The sequence below is a fragment of the Triturus cristatus genome, chromosome 7 (assembly GCF_964204655.1).
Source record: "Triturus cristatus chromosome 7, aTriCri1.1, whole genome shotgun sequence".
Classification (NCBI taxonomy): domain Eukaryota; kingdom Metazoa; phylum Chordata; class Amphibia; order Caudata; family Salamandridae; genus Triturus; species Triturus cristatus.
Window position 1 is genome coordinate 1663638386 of NC_140590.1, and position 26158 is coordinate 1663664543.

Sequence of the window (26158 nt, forward strand, 5' to 3'; positions counted from 1 at the left end):
CATTTGAGGTGAGCAGATTTAGAGTGTCGCTGGTGTTGTACGGTGTGCTCTATAGAGGAGCTGCTCCCCACCCAAACATGGGAACTCCCCAGTGCTCTCTGCTTCTTTTTTCATAATTTCTGCGGCACGCTAAGCCTAAAAGGGTATTGAGATTATATATATATATATATATATATATATATATATGTCACAATACCAACTATCCTGTGAAGTAAAATACTGCAATGTAACGGTATTCCCAATGTAACGACCATGACATGCTGACTCCTGATGTAGTCCCCCTTGAGGTGACAACTGCCTTCAAATTTACATAATTTTGATTATATTTGGGGTCCTTTTCTTGAAACATAATTTATATATATACTTACATGCGTTACATTGTCAGATTTTCACTTCTCGATGACATTTCTATGATCTAATAATATCTACTGCAATATCTAATTACGTTGACAAAACGCTTTATAATGTGGAAGCAACTTTTCTTTAAACGTTCTTCTTTTTTCGGGGGGGGTTCTTTAGATCTATTTGATTATTGCAGTATTTTTTCTTACCCTTTTTTGATCTTTTATATAATATGTACACTTTAAGTATATGTTATAGTATATATCTAGGAGTCATTGTTTGTTACTGTTTTTTTTTCTCTTTGAAAAACTTAAAGAATTGATATAAAAAACATTGCGATGTATGAGCTTTGCACCCCGTGTGCTCTTGTCAGTTTCCTCACCAGCTCTTGATTTCCTGATCCTGCGAATAGTACTTTGCGTCCGGTTCCACCCCTGGGAGTCGCTGCCCTGCTCGTCGGGCATTTCAGATGTGGGGTGCAGAGGCGAGGTGCACCAGGGTGTCCTGCAGCAGATTAATAGGGGTTCTTTGGGGATCCCTCTGACTTCAGAGAGCCTTCTTGGAAAAATCATCCCTTGCCAGGCAGGGCACTGCTCCAACAGCTGTGCACGCCATCTCTCAAATATGTAAACAATGGCACGTCTGTGCGTTGTGTACATAATTCATTAGCTGTGCATGTGCGCGGCCAACACTGCGCCCGTCACAGTATGAAGGTACCCTGTCCAAGATCCGTGCATAGATGCCAGCTCTAGCTCTCTGAGTCAGCCATCACTGCTCTCTACGCAGCGTGCAGGCTCTAGTCTGAGGCTTGCCCAAGAGCGCCAGCCTGTCCTATGTGGCATCCACGCAATGTGTACCACTGCGCTCAAGCTCTGTAGAATAATGGCAACTGTACCTTCAGTGCACACCGCGTGCACCGTCCTGTCCAAGCTTTGCACAAGAATGCCAAGTCTACCGCCTAAGTAACTTTCTCTGCAACCTGTCCAGGAGCTTTGTGCACCAATGCAAGCTCAGTCTCCATCTCTGTGCACAAATGCAAGCTCAGTCTCCAGCCCTGTGCACAAATGCAAGCTCAATCTCCAGCCCTGTGCACAAATGCAAGCCCAATCTCCAACGCTGTGCACAAATGCAAGCCCAATCTCCAGCTCTGTGCACAAATGCAAGCTCAATCTCCAGCTCTGTGCACAAATGCAAGCTCAATCTCCAGCCCTGTGCACAAATGTAAGCTCAATCTCCAGGAAAACCATCACTGTGCTCCATACAGGGTACATCATCCTGATCAAGGTCTGCACAAGAAAGCCAAGTCTATCTCTTAAGTGACTTTACCTGCACCCTGTCCAGGAGCTCTGTGCACAAATGCAAGCTCAGTCTCCATCTCTGTGCACAAATGCAAGCTCAGCATCCAGCTCTGTGCATAAATGCAAGCTCAGTCTCCAGCTCTGTGCACAAATGCAAGCTCAGCATCCAGCTCTGTGCACACATGCAAGCTCAGTCTCTAGCTCTGTGCTCACATGCAAGCTCAGTCTCCAGCTCTGTGCACAAATGCAAGCTCAGTCTCCAGCTCTGTGCACAAATGCAAGCTCAGTCTCCAGCTCTGTGCACAAATGCAAGCCCAATCTCCAGCTCTGTGCACAAATGCAAGCTCAATCTCCAGCTCTGTGCACAAATGCAAGCTCAATCTCCAGCTCTGTGCACAAATGTAAGCTCAATCTCCAGGAAAACCATCACTGTGCTCCATACAGGGTACATCATCCTGATCAAGGTCTGCACAAGAAAGCCAAGTCTATCTCTTAAGTGACTTTACCTGCACCCTGTCCAGGAGCTCTGTGCACAAATGCAAGCTCAGTCTCCATCTCTGTGCACAAATGCAAGCTCAGCATCCAGCTCTGTGCATAAATGCAAGCTCAGTCTCCAGCTCTGTGCACAAATGCAAGCTCAGCATCCAGCTCTGTGCACACATGCAAGCTCAGTCTCTAGCTCTGTGCTCACATGCAAGCTCAGTCTCCAGCTCTGTGCACAAATGCAAGCTCAGTCTCCAGCTCTGTGCACAAATGCAAGCTCAGTCTCCAGCTCTGTGCACAAATGCAAGCTCAGTCTCCAGCTCTGTGCACAAATGCAAGCTCAGCCTCCAGCTCTGTGCACAAATGCAAGCTCAGTCTCCAGCTCTGTGCACAAATGCAAGCTCAGTCTCCAGCTCTGTGCACAAATGCAAGCTCAGTCTCCAGCTCTGTGCACAAATGCAAGCTCAGTCTCCAGCTCTGTGCACAAATGCAAGCTCAGCATCCAGCTCTGTGCACACATGCAAGCTCAGTCTCCAGCTCTGTGCACACATGCAAGCTCAGTCTCCAGCTCTGTGCATAAATGCAAGCTCAGTCTCCAGCTCTGTGCATAAATGCAAGCTCAGTCTCCAGCTCTGTGCTCACATGCAAGCTCAGTCTCTAGCTCTGTGCTCACATGCAAGCTCAGTCTCCAGCTCTGTGCACAAATGCAAGCTCAGTCTCCAGCTCTGTGCACAAATGCAAGCTCAGTCTCCAGCTCTGTGCTCACATGCAAGCTCAGTCTCCAGCTCTGTGCTCACATGCAAGCTCAGTCTCTAGCTCTGTGCTCACATGCAAGCTCAGTCTCCAGCTCTGTGCACAAATGCAAGCTCAGTCTCCAGCTCTGTGCACAAATGCAAGCTCAGTCTTCAGCTCTGTGCACAAATGCAAGCTCAGCCTCCAGCTCTGTGCACAAATGCAAGTTCAGCCTCCAGCTCTGTGCACAAATGTAAGCTCAATCTCCAGGAAAACCATCCCTGTGCTCCACATAGGGTACATCATCCTGACCAAGACGTGCTTAAGGACGCCAAGTCTACTTCTTGTGCATCCTTCCCTTCGCACCACACTCTGTGCATAACCCTGGCCAAGCTCTGCACTAGAATGCCCCCTCTGTCTCTCGGGCACCTGTCACTGCTCACCCACCCTTAATGCATCATCCAGGTGAAGGTCTGCATAGGGATACCAAGCCTACCTCCGCCGCCAACCCTTTGCCCGACACAGGGTGCATCACCCTGTACCAGTGATAGACTAAAATGGCAAGTACATGTTTGTCACAGCACTCTGTCCGTGCTGTGCACAAAAACAGCACTGTTACTTATGAGGATGCCATCTTTGTGCCCGACTTCATATACTCTACAAGAAAGGTGCTCAATCCGCACGTGCAAGAAATAAAACCGTGGGATGGAAATGCTCGTATAGATGAGACTCAACGTGTAGAACTGGTGGCAAGAGCTTCCCCTATAGAGCAGCATCTCTGCGGAGTAACTGACTGGATCACACTGGCAAGGGCAATCTATAGTCCGTCAGAAAAGCACTGAATGTGCTGGCGTTCCGACTTTTTGCTTGATTTGTTTCTATACGGTACAAAGGCACATCCTACATCTGATGAAGATGAACATATGTTCATTGGAGTCCGCTTCCATTTTAGCTAGTAGTGCTGGCCCCTTACCCACGGTCCTTGGATACACCAGGATGTGCCCGCATAGATCCTGGGGAGACCACAATGCTCTTGGTTACGTTAGGTCACAGGCTCCTGTTTTCTGGTGCACCAAGATGCACTCTCGTAGCTCTTGGGTACAACATGATGCTTTGTCGCCGCTCCTGCCTATACAAGGTTGCACGCTCCTATCTCCTGGCAAATTATGATGCACTTTCATAGAATTTGGGTACACCCCGATGCACTCTTCTGTCTTAGGTGTGCACCATGACACACTCTATTTGTCTCATTATTCCTCGAGGCACATTCCTAGATCTGAGGTAGACACTGGTGCATGCACCTACCTCCATTCATACAGGATCCGCTCTCAGTTGTTGGGTACACACTGGTATATTGTCCTAGTTCCTTGGTACACCATGATGTGCCTGCCTGGTACCTGGATACTTTAGACTGCATTCTCTTAGCTCCCGGCACAGTGTGGTGCATTGACCTTGTTCCTGGATACACATGATGGGCTTGCCTGGTTCCTAGGTACTTTAGATTGCTTGCTCCTAGCTCCCGGCACAGAGCGGTGCATTGTCCTAGTTCCTGGGTACTCCGTGACGAGCTTTCCTGGTTCCTTGGTACTTTAGATTGCATGCTCCTAGCACAGAGCGGTGCATTGTCCTAGTCCCTGGGTATACCAGGACGAGTGTGCCTAGTTTCCGAGTACTTCAGATTGCATGTTCCTAGCTCCTGCCTCCCGGCACAGAGCGGTGCATTGTCCTAGTTCTTGGGTACTCCGTGACGAGCTTTCCTGGTTCCTTGGTACTTTAGATTGCATGCAGCTTCCTCCCGGCACAGAGCGGTGCATTGTCCTTGTTCCTGGGTACTCCGTGACGAGCTTTCCTGGTTCCTTGGTACTTTAGATTGCATGCTCTTAGCTCCTGGCACAGAGCAGTGCATTGTCCTAGTCCCTGGGTATACCAGGACGAGCGTGCCTAGTTTCCGAGTACTTCAGATTGCATGTTCCTAGCTCCTGCCTCCCGGCACAGAGCGGTGCATTGTCCTAGTTCTTGGGTACTCCGTGACGAGCTTTCGTGGTTCCTTGGTACTTTTGATTGCATGCAGCTTCCTCCCGGCACAGAGCGGTGCATTGTCCTTGTTCCTGGGTACTCCGTGACGAGCTTTCCTGGTTCCTTGGTACTTTAGATTGCATGTTCCTAGCTCCCGGCACAGAGCAGTGCATTGTCCTGGTCCCTGGGTATACCAGGACGAGCGTGCCTAGTTTCCGAGTACTTTAGATTGCATGCTCCTAGCTCCCGGCACAGAGCGGTGCATTGTCCTAGTCACTGGGTATACTAGGACGAGTGTGCCTAGTTTCCAAGTACTTTAGATTGCATGCTCCTAGCTCCCGGCACAGAGCGGTGCATTGTCCCATCTCTTGGGTACACCATGATGTACACCTTTAGTCTCACAATGATATTCTGTTAGCTCACTTATTCCTCAGGTTGCATATTCCATAATGTGCTTTTTTATCTGTGGGTGTCTGTACTTTCTGAATTTTGTTATTGTTTGTGTGGTTCTGTGTTTGTTGTCTAAAAGTGCCCTTCATTTGCCTAAAGGTGTTAAAAAATATTTAGTACAATCACTCCAGGATGGAATATTGCACGACTGGCAGACAATGTAAACCTATTTTAAAGTATATGAATGTGTCAAGATCGGGTTTTATGACTCGCCGAATGTTTCCAGGGGCTGCGGTTCGGAATTCACCTTTTTTACCTACCTCAGTGGCGCTCGTTTTCTGAAGCTGCGAATAAGGAAAGTGTCAGCCCTCTTTTAGTTGCCACTTAAAGTTTATGTGCACACCTCTGCAGCAGGCGCTCTGACTCCTGAGCTATCTTACAAGCTTGTAGCAGTTGCCATCTTCCATGACGTTCTTTCCTTTTTCACACGGTCCTGATAAAATTCCCCTTTTCCTTGAAATGTGGAGTTGAAGTAACTTTCTAGCCAGTGACCCTGCCGCAGTGCTGGAGGCTGCCAGATGTGGCTTTTGACCGCATGTCCACAGCTGTTGCTACTTTTCCCATGTGGTAGAACTATACTCTCTGCAGCTTTGACAGGAATGTGTTTCTTTTTGGGAATATGCGATTTTGAGAAATCTAAACCAGCATTAAGTAATGTTCTGCCCTGGATTGCCGGCTTGAATGGGGGGGTGCATTTTTATTTTTGAAATATTGGCTTTACATGGAGGGGTTTGTTTGCCTCTTTTAGAGCTAGTGTATAATTGGAAGATTTTTGTCTGAATTTGCAGAGCTTATGATTGTTCATTGATACTTTGGTTGATGTCATCACCTGTTGCCCTTGGTTACCTGTGATACGGTTGCTTGATCGCCTGCAGTTGCTCTGTTGGCATGGACCACCTCTGCGGTTCTGTTGCATGACCTCCTTATGTTTCCTCATCTTCTCTCCCTCCTGTTTTTTAGGCTCCATTGCGACTGTCAGCACAACACCTGCGGCGGGTCGTGTGATCACTGCTGTCCGGGCTTCAATCAGTTTGCTTGGAAACCGGCTACGACGGACAGCGCCAATGAATGTGAACGTGAGTTTCTTCTGGCTCCAGCAACCAAGCATGCTATTGGTGGTTTACATTTAGTAAGCTTTCTTTGTACTAGAGAGCTTTTTCTGAAGTCTTTGTACACCTATGGCCTTATTTAAAACATGACTGATATCCATTCCACCATTTTGGAAGCGCCATGGGCTATAATGCATATTGCAATATGGCATACGAGACATCGGCCACGTTTGTGATGGAGTATCTCGTCCGACAGACTCTAAATAAGGCCTTAGTCATCAGTGAAGTCTATGACTCTAACGAGTGATTGAGTGACTAGCCACCAGATGTTCAGAAGTAGGTCCCTACTTTTTCTTTATTGTTCTTGCAGTGTCTCCTCACACCAGTGTATTCTTTACTATAGAGATTAATGGCCTTATTATGACTTTGGTGGTCTCGGAGCGGGGTTATGGTATCGGATTGTGGATCCCTGGCTGCAGCATCGGTCCTGTGGCGGTCCAACCGCCACAGTCTCAATGCAGTGGGCAGACCGCCATTCTGGCGGTCTGCGGATCGCCACCACAGGTTCGGTGGTCCTTTGGACCGCCAAACTCGTAATAAGGGCCTATGGCATTTATTACCAATAATAAATGGGAGCGACTCAACGTTCCTACTTGCAAGGTGATTGTTCCTGTCCATGCCTTTCTGTTAAAAGGAATAACTCTGGATGACACCAGCCCATAGGTGGAGATGATTAACCAGTTCACACTTGCCACTTTCCCTTACACCTGTAATACCTTTGTTGATAAGCAGGGCAGGAGAGGGTCTGGTTGGGCACCTTGACTTTCAGCTTCTACGTGGTTCCAGGTTTGACATTAGTGCACCAATCTGCCTTTTGTTTTGGCGAGATTGGCTTAGAATTTTCCCTTCCACTCCACTGTGAGTGTATGCTCACTGCCCACATGCCCCCAAAAGATATAAACGAATCCTCCATATTTTTATCTTCTCCACACACTAGGATCTTCGCATGGATTAAAAGACTATTGAAAATTTCCATATTTTTATTTTTTCCCCTCAAAGACAGACAGGGGAGACACAGAAATATTGCACCAGTAGATTGATTTCTTTGCTTCCTGTCGAAGGTGGGTGGATGGCATTGAAATAACCCCCGAGTAATCAACAAAAGGATAATTTGCATTTCCACCTTTAACCTTAGACAGTTTTTAACCATAGTGCAGTTTGAGGTGTCTCAAATACACATTCTCCAAATATCCTTAAACTGGAATTCAAATAGTAAATTTCCCATCTTAAAAGTTTTGGAGTTGGTGAATGCCTCCCCTTTGAGCGAAGGTGTAACACTACTTCTACTTTTGACAGACATGATAGAATTACTGTGCTTCTTGCTTTCGTGGGTAGGTATAGAAATACAGGTTGGCATAAAATAAGGCATACTGCAGTATTTCTATGCCTTTCCCTCTGCTTCCTGGATACCTGGAAATACAGGGAAATTCAAATAGCCGGAACGCTGACCCTGTGTGTCTTCTTACCTGAACCATGGTCTGTTGCTTGCTCTCTGCTCTGTGTCCTTGAGAATGGCAGAGGACTTGGGCATGCTTCTTCTGCATGGGCAGCTGGGCCTCTCTCTGTGTCCTGTAAACAGAGACATTCCTTCCCCTTGAAGTTCATGTTCAAGGCCATGTTTGGAGCCGGGGAATGCCTGGGATTCTTCGTACCTGCTGGCACAGGAGAGTGGCTGGAGGGATGGCCTGCCTGAGACGGACCTGTCAGTTCTGTATATACCTCCCCAGTGTACAGACAAGCAGCTGCTCTCGTCTGGTCTGGCCTTGAGCCCCTCCGGATGTTTTAGATTCTGATGCTGACAGGTACTCAGAGCAGGAGCCCAGGACCGACTGCTCAACACCCCGCGGGGGGCATTAATCACAGAGGGACGCTCTTCTGTACCAGGGTCCCAAACACCCATCCAGCCGATGGATTTTTTTTCTAAGAATATTTATTTTTGTTTAAGAGGTTACATTCAACATCATGGAGTACTTGTTATTTTATGTTGCCAGCTTATGTATGGTGCAGTTGTGCCAATGGTATGGTTTTGTAGCACCTGTGTTTTCAGATCAGATATTCTGAATTAAGAGAGTATGGCCATTTGTTGATTGCGCTACAATTTGTAACACTACCAAATTGATTAGCTTCATAGATGAAGTGTGTTCTGTAATTTCGAAGTAATATGACATGGAGTAAGGAGCACAAACTTGTTGGGCGCTTTTTGGTGCATTTGTTTGTTGTGGTACTTGGATGTGTTCCCCTCTTCATGGGTGTGGCCAACCAGAAGCCTTAGCCTCCCCCAAACCTACCTCCCTCTTATTGTCACTGTGATTGGGAGGGATTCTATTGGTGACAGGAGCGCTTTATAAGTGTGTTATACATGCATACATACATACCCCGAGTTGCATGACCTTGTGACTTGTGTGGAGTACAACTTTACAGTGCCTTTTTTAACCCTCCCTCCATGGCGTCCAGGCGTAGGGTGCCCTTGTTTGCACCTGTAAGGCCTCCCTCCATGGCGTCCAGGCGTAGGGTGCCCTTGTTTGCACCTGTAAGGCCTCCCTCCATGACGTCCAGGCGTAGGGTGCCCTTGTTTGCTCCTGTAAGGCCTCCCTCCATGGCGTCCAGGCATAGGGTGCCCTTGTTTGCACCTATAAGGCCTCCCTTCATGGCGTCCAGGTGAAGAGTGCCCTTGTTTGCACCTGTAAGGCCTAGGGCCAGAAGCCCAGCCCTGGTCTCCCAATGATCCCCCTCTGTGTCTTCCTCCTGTTATCCCCGATCAAATTTAATCTATTTATATCTTTCCCCAGGGTTAGTATCGATAACACCATTCCTTCTGCACCAGTATTACCCACTTCCTGGTGGTTGACCCAACCCGCTTCAGAAGGACTCCGTGGGGGAAGGACGATGTTTATTTGCATGAGGCCCAAAACCATTATTTGTTTCAGTCCTATATACACGTCTCTTCTTCCTCTATTATAAAAGCCATTTTGGAAATTGGCGGAAGGGTTGCTCTACAAAGTTATTTTCTGTCTCTATAAGACTACTTGACCCCCCAAAGCCTATGTTTTCACACCAAAATGAAGAATATAGGTCTCATGCTTCCTGAATTATTACATTATCACTGCAACACATCTGCCATTTTTAAAAATGTCTGAGAAAAATTCGGCCCTTGATCAGAACTGTCTACTCAAGCTAAATTACTTCACTAATGATCCAAAAACACAAATAAAAAACTTTGTACAACTACTTTTTTACGGAGGTATAACAGGGGGCCGGGATTCATTCCTACCGATTGCTCCCTGCCACACCTGGATGGACTGTTCCGGCATATACTATGTCTGACCACCTACCAGCTGCTCTTCTGAATCCTCCATGGTGGCCCGTCGCTGTATATACTATGGCTGGCTGTATAGTGTCGTTTCCTGTAGGTTACTTCCTGTCTGACCTTGGTGGACTCCTCAGGCGTATACCATGTCTGATCATATAATGGTTGCTTTTCTGTCTCTCCACGTTGAGCCATCACTGCACATACTATGGCTGGCTGTATCGTGCCCATTCCTATGGCTTGCTCCATGCCACACTTGTGAGACTCCTCTGGCATGGAAATACCCTGTGTGAACTCCGGATGGTATGCGTAGGTGACGTACGGTTTCAAACCCTAATCAAAGACCGCATTCTTTCACTCTGCACCTTTCGTGTCGTGTCCCCACTGGAAGCTGTCCTCAGGCTAGCACAACTCCATCTTTTCTCATACTTTGTCCTACATCCTTGCATAGGCTCGGTGACATGCATATTGAGACACGGTTGGCGCTGACGTACATGCATGACACCGAGAGAATAAACAGGCTACGCTGTTCAGACAGACTTTCAATCTATCCATACTCTTTCTCTTTAAACATGTCTAAGTGTTGGGATGCCTGCGCCTTTGCGGTTTGGTCTGTGGAATACCTTTGTCTTCTTTAAGAAAGTAGAAAACGTCCATTGTCTTCCTGAGACAATTTCCATCACTGTAGTCTGGTTCCTTTTCACTTTGATTGTCATTGTGACAGATTAATTATTGTTCTGATGTGGGTTTGCATTTAACAAAGCTCTTTAGTGAAAGCGCCATGTAAATCGAACAATGCAAAATATCATTCCTAGGCACACACCTGTTAAATATTTCAGATATCACATAATGTGCTTTTACATCTCTAAATGGCTAAAAATTGATGTGTCGTGAGGATAGCCTCACCCCTCTGCAGAGTGATGAGTTATCAAAACATTGCTAAACGGCAAACAAAGTACCTTAATTATATGAAAATTGAGTGTCAAAGATGGATGCAATGTGCAGTTCGTCATATTTTTTATGAATTCTGTCTTCAGTCATTCCACCTTTAGCCCTGGACGCTTGGTGTCAGTACCACACCTTTGTACCATGTTCTATCCACTAGGTGTCACTGTTGAACTGCTATCCAGTAACTTTAAAGCTGGTTTCATACAGATGTCTGGCCACTAGAGGTCAGTATTCTATGGTGTTGTGTCTGATCCCGCCTTTCCCTAGGCTCCGTAGGTCATGGAAGTAATCCTGGCTGCCATTCCGGTTGCTATATCTGGGTTTGCTTGTCTAATGTTTTAATGATGCTACCTCTGTCTGGGTTTGCCTTTTCCAGCCTGCCACTGCAACGGTCATGCGCAGGATTGCTATTACGATCCAGAGGTGGAGAGTCGCAGGGGAAGTATGACCCGCCATGGCCAGTACGAAGGCGGAGGTGTCTGCATGGACTGCCAGGTAAGTAGTCCGTGGACTCCGACGCCTTATCTAAATATTTACCAAATCTGAAAGTGCCAGGCTCTGTAGCGCCTTCATATTCTGCCAATGTGAGAGATGCAAATGTCGTGAACCTTTTCAAGACCATGGTTCCCAATAAGTCATTTCTGGTCTTTTTGTTCTTTTGTCAGCATCACACAGCTGGAGTAAATTGTGAGCGCTGTATATCTGGCTACTACAAGTCACCTGACCACCCTGTGGACTCGCCGTACACCTGCTACCGTGAGTATCCGTCTGCAAACCCTGTGTCTTCTTGGAGGAGATGGGGCCTGTGGTCCATGTGTGTCTACCATGCAGGGTTTCACAAACCGGTAGCCTAATTTGGACCACCAGTTGACTGTCCGCGAGTGTACCCCTCAACAGAGTAAAGAGGAGCTCAGTACTTCCCCAACTTTGGCATGGTCTGGCCTAGACCCAACTGTAAAATAATGTGAAGAGGCAGGCTGTCAGTATTGTCAGATTCTAGTGTGTATATGCTCCTAGAAGGCATGTGTGCATAGTAGTGTAACACCATAAGGAACATTTGGTGGGGGTCATGGAGGTGCCATTGAACAGAGATGATGGGGAGTCACCATCCCAGAAGAAGGGCATTAGTGACTGATGTCATCTACAGCCATGGTGCTTACAAAAGAAGCTCTGAATGATGGGTCAGTGCATGATAGGTCAGTCTGTTGGCATTATCCAGAGGGCCCCAGGCTCTGGCTTCTTATCTGTTGACACTCCTGTACAAGACATGCAGTGTAGGCGAAGGATGGTTGCAGACAGCCGCATTCCTCCCAGCAGCCGTAGGTGACGGGTTGACATTCTGACCAGATTCCATCACAGTCGGCGTAGCTTTTTGAGTTCTTCTGGGAATGCGAGGGATGCTGTTAAATAGCTGAACATTTGTTATTGTCTGCTGCAAGTTCATGGTGTCCTTAAAACGAGGCCCCTAATCTTTCTGGAATGCGAGTTCAAGTATCCTTTTCTGGCACAAAGGGGCTCCACAGACCAGCCCTTATCACGTTCCTTCGCGCGTTATCTTGCATTTATTTGTCCAGTTGCAGTGATCTTATGCAGCGTGTTAATTTAGCAACCCCTATCTGCCTGACAAACCGCACAGCAGAAACAAGGCCTTGAGTTACAAAATACTTGTCAGCATTTTCTAAACATCCGAACAAGGCTATGAGAGCACAGCACACTAGAGCGGCTAAATAATAACATAGTGGAGCATTATTGCCCTATGCTCGGGGCCTTAACAGTGGTTAATGCCCTCTGTAGAAAGTGTTAACCAGTATTTATAGCACAAGCGCAGTTTTAGACTCTAGCGATAGGCTGGAGCTGCTAAGGGGAGGGTCCTGGAGCCCCCTCATGTGTGACTCGGGACACACGTGTGTTTGCAGCAGTCATCTGTGGGGTGCTGTTCATTGCTGCTTCTGTTCATGTGATGCAGGTTGTGTCTGTGACTCTGAATTTATGGATGGAACATGTGAGGATCACACTGGTCGCTGCTACTGCAAACCGAACTACACAGGGGAGAACTGTGACATGTGCGCGGAAGGATACGTGGACTTCCCACAATGCTACCGTAAGTGAAAGACACTCGATTGGGTATTGTGGGCTTTTTGTTTCACGAGTTTGTGCACTTAAACTATTACTCTTTACTTTTTTCTTTGAAAACATTCCTTTTGTTTTTTTTACACTGCTGAAGAATGTATCCTGTTAGTTTTGAGCCATGTCGCTTGGCTTTTGGTGCAGCCCGGCCAATCAGAGGAGGGCTGGGCTTGGTTTTCCCTACGACTCTTCCATTGAGTGCAGACATTGTTGCATTTGAGTTCAGTCTGCCTTCCTGTTAAGTCAGTCATTCTTCTCATGAGTGTTAGTCGCCTTTCTCTTCAGTCTAGTCACTTTCCCCAATCAGTGCAACCACTTTTCCTGCACCTTAAGACCTCTTTCCATTGAGTAAGTCACTCTTCCCAATATGTCCATTCCTTCTCCCCGTTGAGGCCTGTGACTCTCCCCATAGACTCAGCTGATGTGACGTGAGACAGGCAATTTCTCCATGGGCAAATGCTGTGTTTTCAACCCAATGTAGATGCCTTGGCTATTGCTGTGTTCCAACCCTCTCTCCATCAGTGTTTACATCCTGGCTAATGCTGTGTTTTCAACTCATTGTGGAGTTGTGTGTGCCCTGGCTAATGTTGTGTCCAACCCTCTCTGCATCCGTTTTACATCCTGGCTAATACTGTGTTTGCTACTCATTGTGGAGTTGTGTGTGCCCTGGCTAGTGCTGTGTTCGCCCTGTCTAATGCTGTGCCTAACCCTCTCTCCATCAGTGTTTACATCCTGGCTAATGCTGTGTTTTCAACTCATTGTGGAGTTGTGTGTGCCCTGGCTAATGTTGTGTCCAACCCTCTCTGCATCCGTTTTACATCCTGGCTAATGCTGTGTTTTCAACTCATTGTGCAGTTGTGTGTGGCCCTGGCTAGTGCTGTGTTCGCCCTGGCTAATGCTGTGCCTAACCCTGTCTGCATCAGTGTTTACATCCTGGCTAATGCTGTGTTTTCAACTCATTGTGCAGTTGTGTGTGCCCTGGCTAGTGCTGTGTTCGCCCTGGCTAATGCTGTGCCTAACCCTCTCTGCATCAGTGTTTACATCCTGGCTAATGCTGTGTTTTCAACTCATTGTGCAGTTGTGTGTGTGCCCTCGCTAAGAATGTTTTCCACCCCGCTTCTATTCAGTGTGCAAATCATTTCTAATGCTGTCTTTCTCTGGGGTGTGTTTGTCTCCTGTGAAAACACTGTGCTCCACCTCTCTGGGACTGTATGTCCTGTCTAATAAATCTCCCCAACCCCCAATTCTCACGCTGTGTGTCCTGTCTAGTTGCACATTCCCCCCCCCAGTCATGAACATTGTATGTCCTGGTTCTGGTTATTTCCTCCACCCCCAGGATCAGTTTGCATCTGCACTAATGCGGTCTTTCTTTCTTCAGCTGTCCCATCCACCCCGGACGACGACAAAGGAGCACAAATGCGCCCAGCTGGTGAAATAATCAGTAAGGAGGATGTTGCGCTGATTCTCTGTAGACTGATGGGCTGGAGGGATTCACTCTCTGGATCTGGCTGTACTGTATGATGGCTCCATTGTGATTGATGGCGAATGCTGCCTGGCATTGTTCATTGTCATACATTTCTGTTACTTTATAACTTAGTCTGTCAGTGACCATGAGCTGCAGTATCTCCCAGACACTGATCACAGATATGTGGCAGCCATGAGCAGCTGCAGTGTGGGCCAGGGATGGGATTCAACCCTATGCAGGTGTGGAGTTGCACCTTGTGCCAGTGATGTGATTCAACCCTGTGCAGGTGTGGAGTTGTACTGTGTGCCAGGGATGCAGACTCCAGTGCACGAAAGTGATGTGCAGCCTCAGTCTATGCCAGTGATTTGTAGCTACAGTGTAAGTCAGTGATGTGGGTCTGTAGTTTGTATCAGTGATGTGGGTGTTCAGTGCGCATTGGGAGTGGAGATGCAGTGTGCGTCGGTGAAGTGGAGCTGCAGTGTGGGCTTTTGATATCAGGCACTGCATTGCGGGGAATGGTGTGGCGCTCCGGAGGGTACCGTTGTCTTCGAGCAAAAGACGCACAAATGATGGACTACATGCGGAATAAATCAAACACTCACACCCCAGTCAAGAGATCTGGGTTAAATCCATTGTTCGTTTGCTCGCCACCCCAGTTTAGACCTAGCCATATGCAAATCAGTCTTGACGCTGCTCCTCATGGGAACAGTCCAGCCTGAACGGCCAAGTCAGGTCCTCCCTGGACCGTAAACAAGCATCCTGGGACCGGTTTCGGGGTATCACTCCTCGTCAGCCAGGCTAGCTTGAATCCAGAGGCACAGTGAGCACGAGGCCCACGTCTGGACATACCCGGCACACCTAGGGTGGGAAAGTAAAAGACACACAAATGATGGACGGATTGTCTTTGAGCTGCACTGTGTCCCACTGAAGGAGAGTGCCTGATGGTGTGGAAGCAGTGCTTCGGCGTGCCAGTGACATGACTGTGTTGCACTATAGAAGTTATATGTTTACTTGTGAACTACCTGCTGTCCAATACTTTCTCCACTTTCACAACACCATTCCACTTTTCACTTACCTTCTTGGTCCTGTTCTGTCAACTGCCACCCCTTCAGTGTTACATTTCATGTATCCTTCCACACAGTATCCCCTTCTAACCTGTGACCAAATCTTTTTGCATCTCTCCAGACTGTGACTGCAGTGCCGCAGGGACTGTGGGGAATGCTTGCCGGAAGGATTCCCGCACCGGAGTTTGTGTGTGCAAACCAAACTTCCAGGGACTTCACTGTGAGTCTTGTGCGGCAGGACACTTTGGACCCTACTGCCAAGGTAAGTACTATGACTCGCACACAACCGACTGCAAAAATGAATGCTTCACCCATAGATAATCTACTGGTAAAGTGGTTGACAACCCAACACACTGCCTTCTTCCAAGGTGACTATCCAATGAACACACTAACTTATTCCAAGGCGGGTAATTAACCCTTTCTTTTGCAACACATATGGTTGGTGAGTAAACAATACATGACTGCTTTTTTTTTAAAGGTAAGGACATGCACCATTCAAGACCAGCAGCCCAGATGCATGACTTGGGCTTTAGGGTTCAGCTGGCCGCATCTGCCTGTTTTGTGTGTCATCCAAATGCTACTCCTTGGGTATTAGGGTGAATGCTGAGCAGTGACATGGTCTTTATATGCATCAGCCTTATCCATATGTTCTGAAATCACTGTTAAACCCCACCAGACTACCAGTTCTACTAATTGTTGATTATAGCATTTCAGAAACTCTGTGTAAAGGATGGCAGACTATTCACTTTCCTTTAGCCTTATGCTAGTTACGGCAATGTAACACAGCCACCTATGGTGCCACCTTCCAACATGCACTGGAATACACATTGATACATCAAATATGAGTACATTGGTTGGGTGAGGGTGTAGCAAAATGAAAACCCATCTAGGGCACCAAAAAACCCTTAATTGACCCCGGTGCTTCTAATTGAAATACATGTATTCATCATTTCAGTCTAGGTTGGTGACTGAAACATATACACATAGCTCCAAAGCTGATTGTTTGCAAAGGAACCGAGCTGTTATAATATTGTGTGTAAATTACATAGGGTCTGATTTAGAGTTTGGTGGATGGCTTACACCATCACAAACATGACCGATGTCCTGTCCGCCTTGTTTCAAGTGCCATAGGATATAATGCTCTCTGCCGAGCTCTAAATCCAGATAATTTTTTGGGTCAACTCAATTACAGAATGGATCGTATTTAAAAGTTAATGGCATGGGTAGCTGTATATACACATGCCGTGCACATTCCTGCCATCTAGTGTTGGGTTTGGACGTGTGCAAGTCAATTTTCTTTGACGAAGTCTTTTGAGTCACAAGTTATAGTGACTTCACCTTTTAGTGGTAATGCGCATGAGTATCGACTCCACTGTAGATCGTTTTTTCTCCACATTCGGGTTCAGACGTGTCCATTTTAATTACGGTTCTACTCCATGTGGTGTTCTCAGGGGCCACTCAAATCCTTCTTATTCGTCGGACGAATTAACAGTGTATCTCATCACCGGTTTCAGGCATCATGTATCCTTTCTCTTCGGTTCCACGGTCATACGACCTTTGGGGCTCCATCGATTCCTCTACCCTTGAGAATCTACCCGCAATAAAAAGAACTCCCACTCATCCGGTAAAAAAGGAGTCTGTATGGCTTTCTTGAGTAATATTCTTATAGTTAACATACATAAGGCTGCTTGGTCTACTCACCAAACTTTTACTATACATTACTGAGTGGATGTTTTAGCCCTCTAAAAAGCTAGAATTGGGCAAGCTGTCTTACATACACTTCTTCAGTCTTCTGCAACATCCTTGGGCTAGCCACTACTTTAAGGGAGGAGTGCTATACAGCCTATGCACAGCACATGTATCTGCAGCTACACCTGCCACAAACAACATTTTTTACCCTGTAAGCATTGTTTGTGCATGTAGTACTGTAGATTCACATGCAACACCCTTGTCCCCAGAAGCCTTTAGTTGCAAACACCTTTTTCTATTTTGCATTTACTATGCCTTTGCATGCTCATCTTTCCTGTATCTCTGTGCTCCATCTACATTCTCACCCTTCAGGTGGAAAAAACAATCTGACGGTGTAACCGATGCCTATATGCACTCCTTCTACATTCTCACTCTTCGGGTGGAAAAAAAAAACAATCTAACAATGGAAGCAATGCCCATGCGCATTACCTCTAATTGGTGGAATCATTGCACCTTGTGACTCCAAACACTTCTTTGAAACTAGATGGCAGTAGTAGGCGTAGCATGCGAATCTACAGCACTACATGCCACAAACAGATGCTTACAATGCAAGTAACATTTTCCTTAGTTTGAGAGCTTAGGCATATTATCAAAAAATGTTGCGCCATTCTCCCTTGCTTTCTACAGGGAGGTGTCTTCAGTATGCTCTTTATGCATAGATGTGAGGAAACCGTAGTCAAACAAAAATCCTAATTTATAAATCGGTTCTCTAAGTTTTCCTTCACGTGTGTGCAATCGAAGCATTTAGATTTCTTTATTTTTGTACAATGGAAGCATCTGTGTGTGGAGACAGGACATACAAGCTAAGGTTCCCCGCACCCAATACCTACCAACATATAGGAACAAATACAAGGGTTAGGTTAAGGTTTCCTTAATCCTTGCCTTCGCTTCGTTGTTGGAGTAAATTGACAGATTCAGCAGTCTGGTGGCATCTGGTGTCTCATTTTAACTCCTATGTGGTGTCACCTTCTTGTATAGGCACATCACGGGCCTCCAATTTCAAGAAGTCCAGGAACAACATTCTCTTGGTCTCTCAACATGGTCTGGTGTAGAGTGGTTGAGATGGGGGGGGTCTAAAAATCTTTGTGAATATACTGAAGAATCTGTCAGTGGCTCAATGCAAGTCCGGGTGTGTTCTGTGGGATCCCTAAACTGCTGATATTAACTGGGCTTAGGAGGGAATTTGAGATTTATTTATCTTTTCTCCATTAGAATTTGAATCCCATTTTTAGGTTTCGCCTACAGCACGCATGTGCTGTCAGCAAAAGCTATTGTCCTTAAAAAACAAATAAACTCTTAAAGGGGGCGTAGAGCCTGCCCATTACTTACCTTAACTTACCATTAATTGGTGCCCACATCCCTCTTGCTTCCTTGCTTCAAATTGGTCAGCTTTTCCTCCTGGTGTTTGACTTGCTCCTGGGCTTCTGTGTCTTCGGGGTCTTTATCCATGACGTGGAGCATGGACCAAGTCCAGCTTCCTGTGGCCAGTGTTCTGCCACTGACCAGCTCATTTTATGTATATATTTATTTTTACTTACCGGCATGCACTCAGAGAGTGCTTGCTTTGTCGCCCCTCTCCTTCATCCCCAGCCTCCTCCTGCTCTAAAACTAACTTTCTCGCACCACCCCTGCCAACCATTACTTTCCACCCACCCTGCCTTCTCCCGGTCTCCAACGGGTTGCCTACTGGCCCCTCCAACCCCAATACACCGTCATGCAGTATTTTTCATATGTTGCACAGCTGCTTGGGCTACTTACTGTGCAGCATGCTTAAAGGAAAAAAAAGCAAGCATTTGCAAGAGTTATTGGCATTGAAACTGCACCTCTTTTACTGCCAGCCTTGCTTCTCGTAAGCAAGGAATAGAAGTACAAAGTGTGTGTTTACGCACAGCTTGCAGGTTTTCAAAACTGATAAATAAAAGGCATTGTTATTTACAATGCCAATAGATGAAACTCTCACAAATGCGAGACCTATTGCATTGCAAATATTTGTATTGAGATTTGAGAACAAAGTTTCCTTATAGGAAAAAAAAGTGCAGCGTGAGTAACAGCTGAAAGAATGTTCCGCGATGACCCCTGTGGAAACAAATCTGGTCCTATAACAACTTGTCACTCTTCACACGCCTCTTTGTGCTCAAGCATCTCCCTCCCCCCACCACTAGCAAATGGCGTGGCACTTTAGAACTGTTAACCTGCATCCTGCCACTTATGTGCATGCTCAGTGAAGGCACCACTTCCGAAGAGGGAGGGGCGTGGAAACAAAGTGAACATGGACAACAGGAGGGGGGATAGGAACAAATTGAACACGACAACGGCAAGGGGAGCGAGGGGAGGTGGGAACAAAGTGAAACATGAACAGGATACTTACAAAACATGCCGAGGAATCACCCCATCTGCTACAATTACTTAATTGGCAAGGCACAGTAATCAGGACACAGATGGTCCATTTAACAGTTCAAATACAAAAGGGATTTTACCTTATTAAAGCAGGTGGGCAGTTGGCTTGACCTACGAGGGATGGGCCATGCCCGGTCTCTTATGGGCAAAGATGGGCCCGGCCTTGGCCCGGTTTTCACCCGGGCACATGCCCTGTGCAGTGGACTGTTCCAGCTGATTAATTATGCCCGCAGAGCAGTCTCAACATGCGGCCCTCTCTCTTCTGCCCAATTGGATTATGATGCCTGCAGTCCTTATCCCAAAGTCTTCTTGTGCACATCAGAAGTAGCGAGTTGTTACAGCTCATTAAATATGTATGTATGACAAACTCAACATGTGGCCCCCCTCTTCTCCCCAGCTAGATTATAGTGTCTGTCGGGAAGAAAGACAACACAAACTATGGCGGGAGGGGGACGGGAACAAAGGGAATACGGACAATGGGAGGGGGCAGGAAGAAAGACAACAAAAACTATGGCAGGAGAGGAGCATGAACATAGTGATCACGGACAATGGGAGGGGAGGCGGGAGCAAAGTCAATCAATCAATCAATCAAGAAATTTGTATTGCGCACTACTCACCCGGAAGGGTCTCAAGGCGCATGAGGGAGGGGGGTCTGCTACTGCTCGAACAGCCAGGTCTTGAGCTGTCTCCTGAAGGCGAGGTGGTCCGGGGTCAGTCGCAGGTGGACGGGCAGGGAGTTCCATGTCTTAGCCGCCAGGTAGGAGAAGGATCTTCCTCCGGCGGTGGTTCTCTGGATGCGAGGGACGACGGCGAGGGCGAGGTTTGCGGATCGTAGCTGGCGGGTGGGCGTGTAGAAGGTCAGGCGGTCGTTGAGGTATCTTGGGCCAAGGTCGTGGAGGGATTTGTGTGCGTGGGTGAGGAGTCTGAACGTGATCCTCTTGTTGACGGGGAGCTAGTGCAGGTCCCTCAGATGGCTCGAGATGTGGCTGCGTCGGGGGACGTCCAGGATGAGTCGGGCGGATACGTTGAAGTCTTTTCTGAAGCTTGGCTGTTGTACCGGCGTAGAGGGTGTTTCCGTAGTCTAGTCTGCTGGTGACGAGGGCCTGGGTGACCGTCTTCCTGGTCTCGGTCGGGATCCAGCGGAAGATCTTACGGAGCATGCGAAGGTTGTGGAAGCAGGCTGAGGATACGGCGTTGACTTGTCTGGTCATAGATAGGGAGGAGTCCAGGATGACGCCCAAGTTGCGTGCGTGGTCCGTAGGCTTGGGTGCGGTGCCTAGGGCCAGGGGCCACCAGGAGTCGTCCCATGCGGAGGGCGATGGTCCCAGGATGAGGACTTCTGTCTTGTCCGTGTTCAATTTCAGGCGGCTGATGTCCATCCATATGGCGACGTCTTTCATCCCTTCGTGTAGGCTGGTTTTGGCGGTGTCGGGGTCTCTGGTGAGGGAGAGAATCAGCTGGGTGTCATCGGCGTAGGAGATGATGTTGAGGTTGTGTTGGCGTGCGATGGCAGCGAGGGGTTTCATGTAGATGTTGAAGAGAGTGGGGCTGAGCGATGATCCTTGCGGGACGCCGCAGATGACTCCGGTGGCCTCAGAGAGGAAAGGAGGGAGGCGTACTCTCTGTGTTCTGCCGGAGAGGTATGAGGTGATCCATTCCAGGGCCGTCCCTTGGATGCCGGTGTCGTTGAGGCGTTGGACTAGGGTGCGCTGGCAGACAGTGTCAAATGCTGCGGAGAGGTCTAGGAGGATGAGTGCCGCTGTTTCACCGTTGTCCAGCAGGGCTCGGATGTCGTCGGTGGCTGCGATGAGGGCGGTCTCGGTGCTGTGGTTGGCTCTGAATCCGGACTGTGATGGGTCGAGGGATCCGTTCGACTCGAGGAAGGCGGCCAGTTGCTGGTTGACTATCTTCTCGATGACTTTGGCGGGGAAGGGAAGGAGCGAGATGGGGCGGAAGTTCTTGAGGTCGGTCGGGTCCGCTGTTGGTTTCTTCAGCAGAGCGCTGAGCTCGGCGTGCTTCCAGCTTTCCGGGAAGGTGGCTGTGTCGAAGGAGGTGTTGATGATGTCTCGGAGGTGGGGTGCGATGGTAGAGGCGGCCTTGTTGAAGACATGGTGGGGGCACGGGTCTGTCGGCGATCCGGAGTGGATGGTGTTCATCATGCGTGTTGTGTCTTCGGGGGTCACCTTGGTCCATGTCTGGAGGATGGCGGCGGGGTGCGTAGGTTCGACCGATGGGTGCGGGGGTGAAACGCCGAAGCTGTTGTGGATGTTGGCGATCTTGCAGTGGAAGTACGAGGCGAGGGAGTCGCAGAGCTCCTGTGAGGGAGTGATGTCGTTGTTGCCGGTGCTGGGGTTAGAGAACTCCTTGACGATGTTGAAGAGCTCCTTGCTGTCATGGGCGTTCTTGTCCAGTCGTTCCTTCAGAGATTTCTTCTTGGTGGTGCGGATGAGCTGGTGGTGTCTGCGGGTAGCGAGTTTGAGGGCGGTCATGTTGTCGGCGGTCTTGTCGAGGAGCCAGGCCTTCTCGAGGGTGCGGCAGGCCTTCTTGGAGTTCTTGAGTTCGTCGGTGAACCAGGGGGCCTTCTTGCTTCTGTGTCTGGTGAGTGGGTCCTTCAGTGGGGCGAGGTCGTCGGCACAGGAGGTCAGCCACTGAGTGAGGTTGAGGGCTGCTGTGTTAGGGTCCGTTGTCCTGATAGGTGGGTTCTGGCTGAGGGAGGTGGCGAGCTGGTCGACGGTGATCTTGCTCCAGTTCCTGTGGGGAACCCGCTTCGGGTGGTGATGGACCGTGTTCTTTTTGAAGCTGAAGTGGACGCAGCTGTGGTCAGTCCAGTGAAGTCCGGTGGAGTGGCTGAAGGTGACGTGCTTGCTGTATGAGAAGACGGGGTCGAGCGTGTGGCCGGCATAGTGGGTGGGGGTGTTGACCAGTTGCTTCAGCCCGAGGTTGGCCAGGTTGTCCAGCAGGGTGGTGGTGTTGCGGTCGTTGTTGTTCTCCAGGTGGAAGTTGAGGTCCCCTAGGAGGATGTAGTCGGCGGAGGGGAGGGCGTGCGGGCTGATGAAGTCGGCGATGTCTTCGCTGAATTGTGTGCGTGGTCCCGGGGGTCTGTAGATGAGGGTGCCTCTGAGGGTGGTCTTGGGGTTGAGGTGGATCTGGAAATGCAGGTGTTCGGCGGCGTTGAGAGTGTCGGTGGAGTCAGTCGAGATGCGAATGGTGCTTTTGTGGACGATGGCAATGCCTCCTCCGGTCTGGTTGACGCGATCTTTCCTGATGATCTTGTATCCGTCCGGGATGGCGATGGCGATGTCGGGGGCTGAGGAGGCGTTCATCCAGGTTTCCGTGAGGAAGGCAACGTCAGGAGATGCGGTGTCGAGGAGGTCCCAGAGTTCCACGGCGTGTCTGTGGACGGAGCGGGTGTTGAGCAGGATGCACCTCAGGTGGTTGCTGATGTCCGTCTTGGTGGGTGCGGTGCCGGTGCGGAGGCAGGAGAATTTGCAGGATCTGCAGGCGAAGGGTCCATGGGTGTGTCGCGGGGATGCTTGGTGGCACCCGGGGGTTCGGGCGGTGTTGAGTGCGATGAGTGTGGCGGCATCGTAGGTCCTGCGGGGGGGCTGGCGGGGGCCAGGGGGTCTGGCGCTGGGCGCGGTCCAGGCGCGGACGGGCGCAGACGGGCTTACCTTTGGCGCACCTTCGGCGCTCCCGCTGCGCGCGTCCGCTGCGCGGTCCCTGGGGGGGCGTCATAAGTAGTGAGCCGGGAGGGAGGGTCGGCTGGGAGGCGGGAGGCGGGTGGCCAATGGGAAGGAAGGGGAGGCGGGACTGCGGGGTCAGTGGCGGGAAACCGGAACTGGGAGGCGGGAAAGGAAGGCGAGTGACCGGGGCAGCGGCGGCGGTGAACTGGCACGAAGAAGGGCAGCAGAGCAGGCAGCGAGCGGAGGGCAGTACCTGGAAGATGCGGGGCAGAGGTCGTCGGCGGCGGATGAGGTAAGTGGCGTCAGGGGTGTTGGCGGTGACAGCAGGCAAGCAGGCAGGCGTCAGGTAGTGGCGGGGCAGAGGTCAGCGGCGGCGGAAGAGGTAAGTGGCGTCAGGGGGGTCAGTGCTGGCAGCAGGCAGGCAGGCAGGCGTCAGGTAGGCAGGCGTGAGGTAGCAGGCATCAGGTAGCAGCAGTGGAAGGGGAGCGACCACCTGTGAGGAACAGGGGAACACGTACTTGCAAAGTGAAACACGAACAGGAAAGTTACAAAACCAGCAGAGGCAAAAGAAAGTCATGCACGTACCACAACATATGGCCCATATCGAAAGAATCCATGTAGCAGGGACAGTCCGCAGGGCGGGAACAAAACAGCCACAAGGCAGAACAAATGTACTCTATTCACAAACAAATGTGATGGGTGTGTTCAAACTCCACAGAGGGATTACAGCATGCGCGCTGCCTATAGGCTCGACCTAAAACGGAGTTATGCATTATAGCACCTTTTTTTGTTTTGTTTTGTTTTTAGTTTAAGCCATGTTGCACTGCAGCTCAATTGCTGTACAACATATAAAACAAGCGCTCGCCAGGCAGCCGCGGCACCCGCGCTTTACTTTTAACATTAAAAGTAAAGCGCGGGTGCCGCGATTATACCAAAAGTAAAGTAATAGAAAAAACATCTATTTCTTTACTTTTGGTATAATCGCGGCACCCGCGCTTTACTTTTAATGTTAAAAGTAAAGCGCGGGTGCAGTGATTATAACGTCATCGCGATTACGATCGCTGTGAAAGCGAAAGTGATTGCGATGACGCTCTCCTGAGTGCTGCTGGCTGGCCTAGCGCATGGCGGCTGCGCGCGTGCACGCTCACATGCACGCAAGCGCTAGGCCAGCAAGCAGCACTTAAAAAAGCGCATATACAAAATGTCTCTCCGAGCCAGCATGCACTGGGCTCAGCGAGACCTAAAAAGCATTGACAAAGCAATTCATCCATTGGTCTGTTTTTCTGTCATTCACATTTGTTTTTCTTTTCTTCAACCCATTACAGCAAGGGGCAATTTTCCATATCAGCCACTGGCTAATTTTATAGCGAGTGATGCCATTCTGCTCATTTACAAGAAGCACACTCACACACTAAGTTGTTCCTTTCAGCTCCAGGGACTACTTTGTCAATGTGTGATTTTTCAGAACAAAAAATACTATTGCTTTTTTCCAACCCCCAATAATAAAGTTTTACAAAACCCTTTTCAATGTTGCAATGCTAAGTGCCCCTTTTCAGGGCAGTACGTTTCTGCAGTGCCACCGTGTATTCGTGTAGCCTGCTGATCATGTAGCCGTGTGCAGTACTACACATTAAACTAATGATGGAATTACTCTTTCAGCTTGTGAGTGCACTGGTCCTGGCGTGTTTGATGGGAGCTGTGACAGTGAGAACGGACAGTGCGCTTGTCGCAGTGGCTTTGAAGGTGTTGCGTGTAATAAGTGTGCTCCAGGTTTCTTCAACTATCCTCTCTGCCAGCGTGAGTATCCGCAGTACTTCTCCTCTCCACAGTGAACATTTGTGGGATCACAGTAGCCCTTTGTGCAGAATATTGTTCAGCATTGTACACGTCTTTTAAAATATCTCTCCTTCACAGTGTGTGGTTGCAGTGTCATTGGGACTTTGCCAGAGGGTTGTGACCCAGCTGGAAGATGCATTTGCAAAACAGAATATGTTGGACCGCAGTGTGATCAGTGCATTGTGGGATACCATTCTTACCCGTACTGCCAAGGTATGAGGACCTTTGTGTACATTGATCTTATGAGGTGTTCATATCCAGAGGAAGGATGGGAATCCGTAGGAAATTGCCTTCCAATCAGCAAAGTTACTTGCATGTGTCCCAGTCCTGTACCAGGTCGAAGTACGCACATACCAGGAGATAGGCAGCTGTCTAACTGGCATACTGTACAAGGCAGAGGTGAAAGGAGTATTGGAATATAGGTACTAATTGTAGGAGTGAAGGGCGTGCAGCCTGGATTGGAGCCTTTAATAGCCCTTTCTCTCAGTAATCGTAGGATGATCTGGGAGTTTACTAATGCTTGTAGCCATCTTATTTAGTCACACCAGAGGCAGAGAGTGGGTTTCAAATGGACCTTAAAAAGTGGTGAAAAAGGTTTACCTTCCCATCATCCTTGATCCAGTGTTTTTCACTTCTCCACCATTTGGCATAACAGGTGTTTTTGGACTTGTGTTTTTAGAAGTAAAGTATCTGTTCAAAGGCATTGGCAGACCCTACATTATCTCATAGGCATGTTTTATTCTCCAGAGCGTCTGCACTCCAACCCTCATAGAAATGGCTCCTTTCTTGCTTCTCAATTCACATCATTCTCAACAGGAAACCTATGTTGCTTAAGAACTCGCATTCACCTCTGTTGGTCTAAAGTTCTCACCCTCCTTGTCATTGTGAATCTCATCCCCTTGGATGTAAGATGTAGGACTCCTTTGGTACCAGATGTCACGCTGTCATCTGCTGCACTTATTTGTCTGACCTGAAGTCCACCTGTTGAACATCTCCTATGTTTCACCATAATCATGTCTGACTTGTTGGATTCCAGTTTCTCTCCCATAGACCTCTTCTGTTGCTTTTACGCTCCCTCTCGTCTGTGTTAAACTCCACAGATGTTCACCTTCAGTGATCCCATCCACGAGAATGCTTTCACTCTCTTGAACT

General features: G+C 48.6%; 1 protein-coding gene across 1 annotated transcript in view; it reads left to right on the forward strand.

The window, feature by feature from the left end:
• Positions 1-26158, forward strand: part of LAMA5 (laminin subunit alpha 5) — a 402322-nt gene that overhangs the window by 158685 nt on the left and 217479 nt on the right. The window contains exons 7-14 of the mRNA XM_085615185.1: positions 6282-6397; positions 11062-11180; positions 11351-11441; positions 12652-12786; positions 14191-14253; positions 15463-15603; positions 24830-24967; positions 25085-25219. Of these exons, the coding sequence (XP_085471311.1) occupies positions 6282-6397; positions 11062-11180; positions 11351-11441; positions 12652-12786; positions 14191-14253; positions 15463-15603; positions 24830-24967; positions 25085-25219 (938 nt within the window). The remainder of the gene's footprint in view (positions 1-6281; positions 6398-11061; positions 11181-11350; positions 11442-12651; positions 12787-14190; positions 14254-15462; positions 15604-24829; positions 24968-25084; positions 25220-26158) is intronic.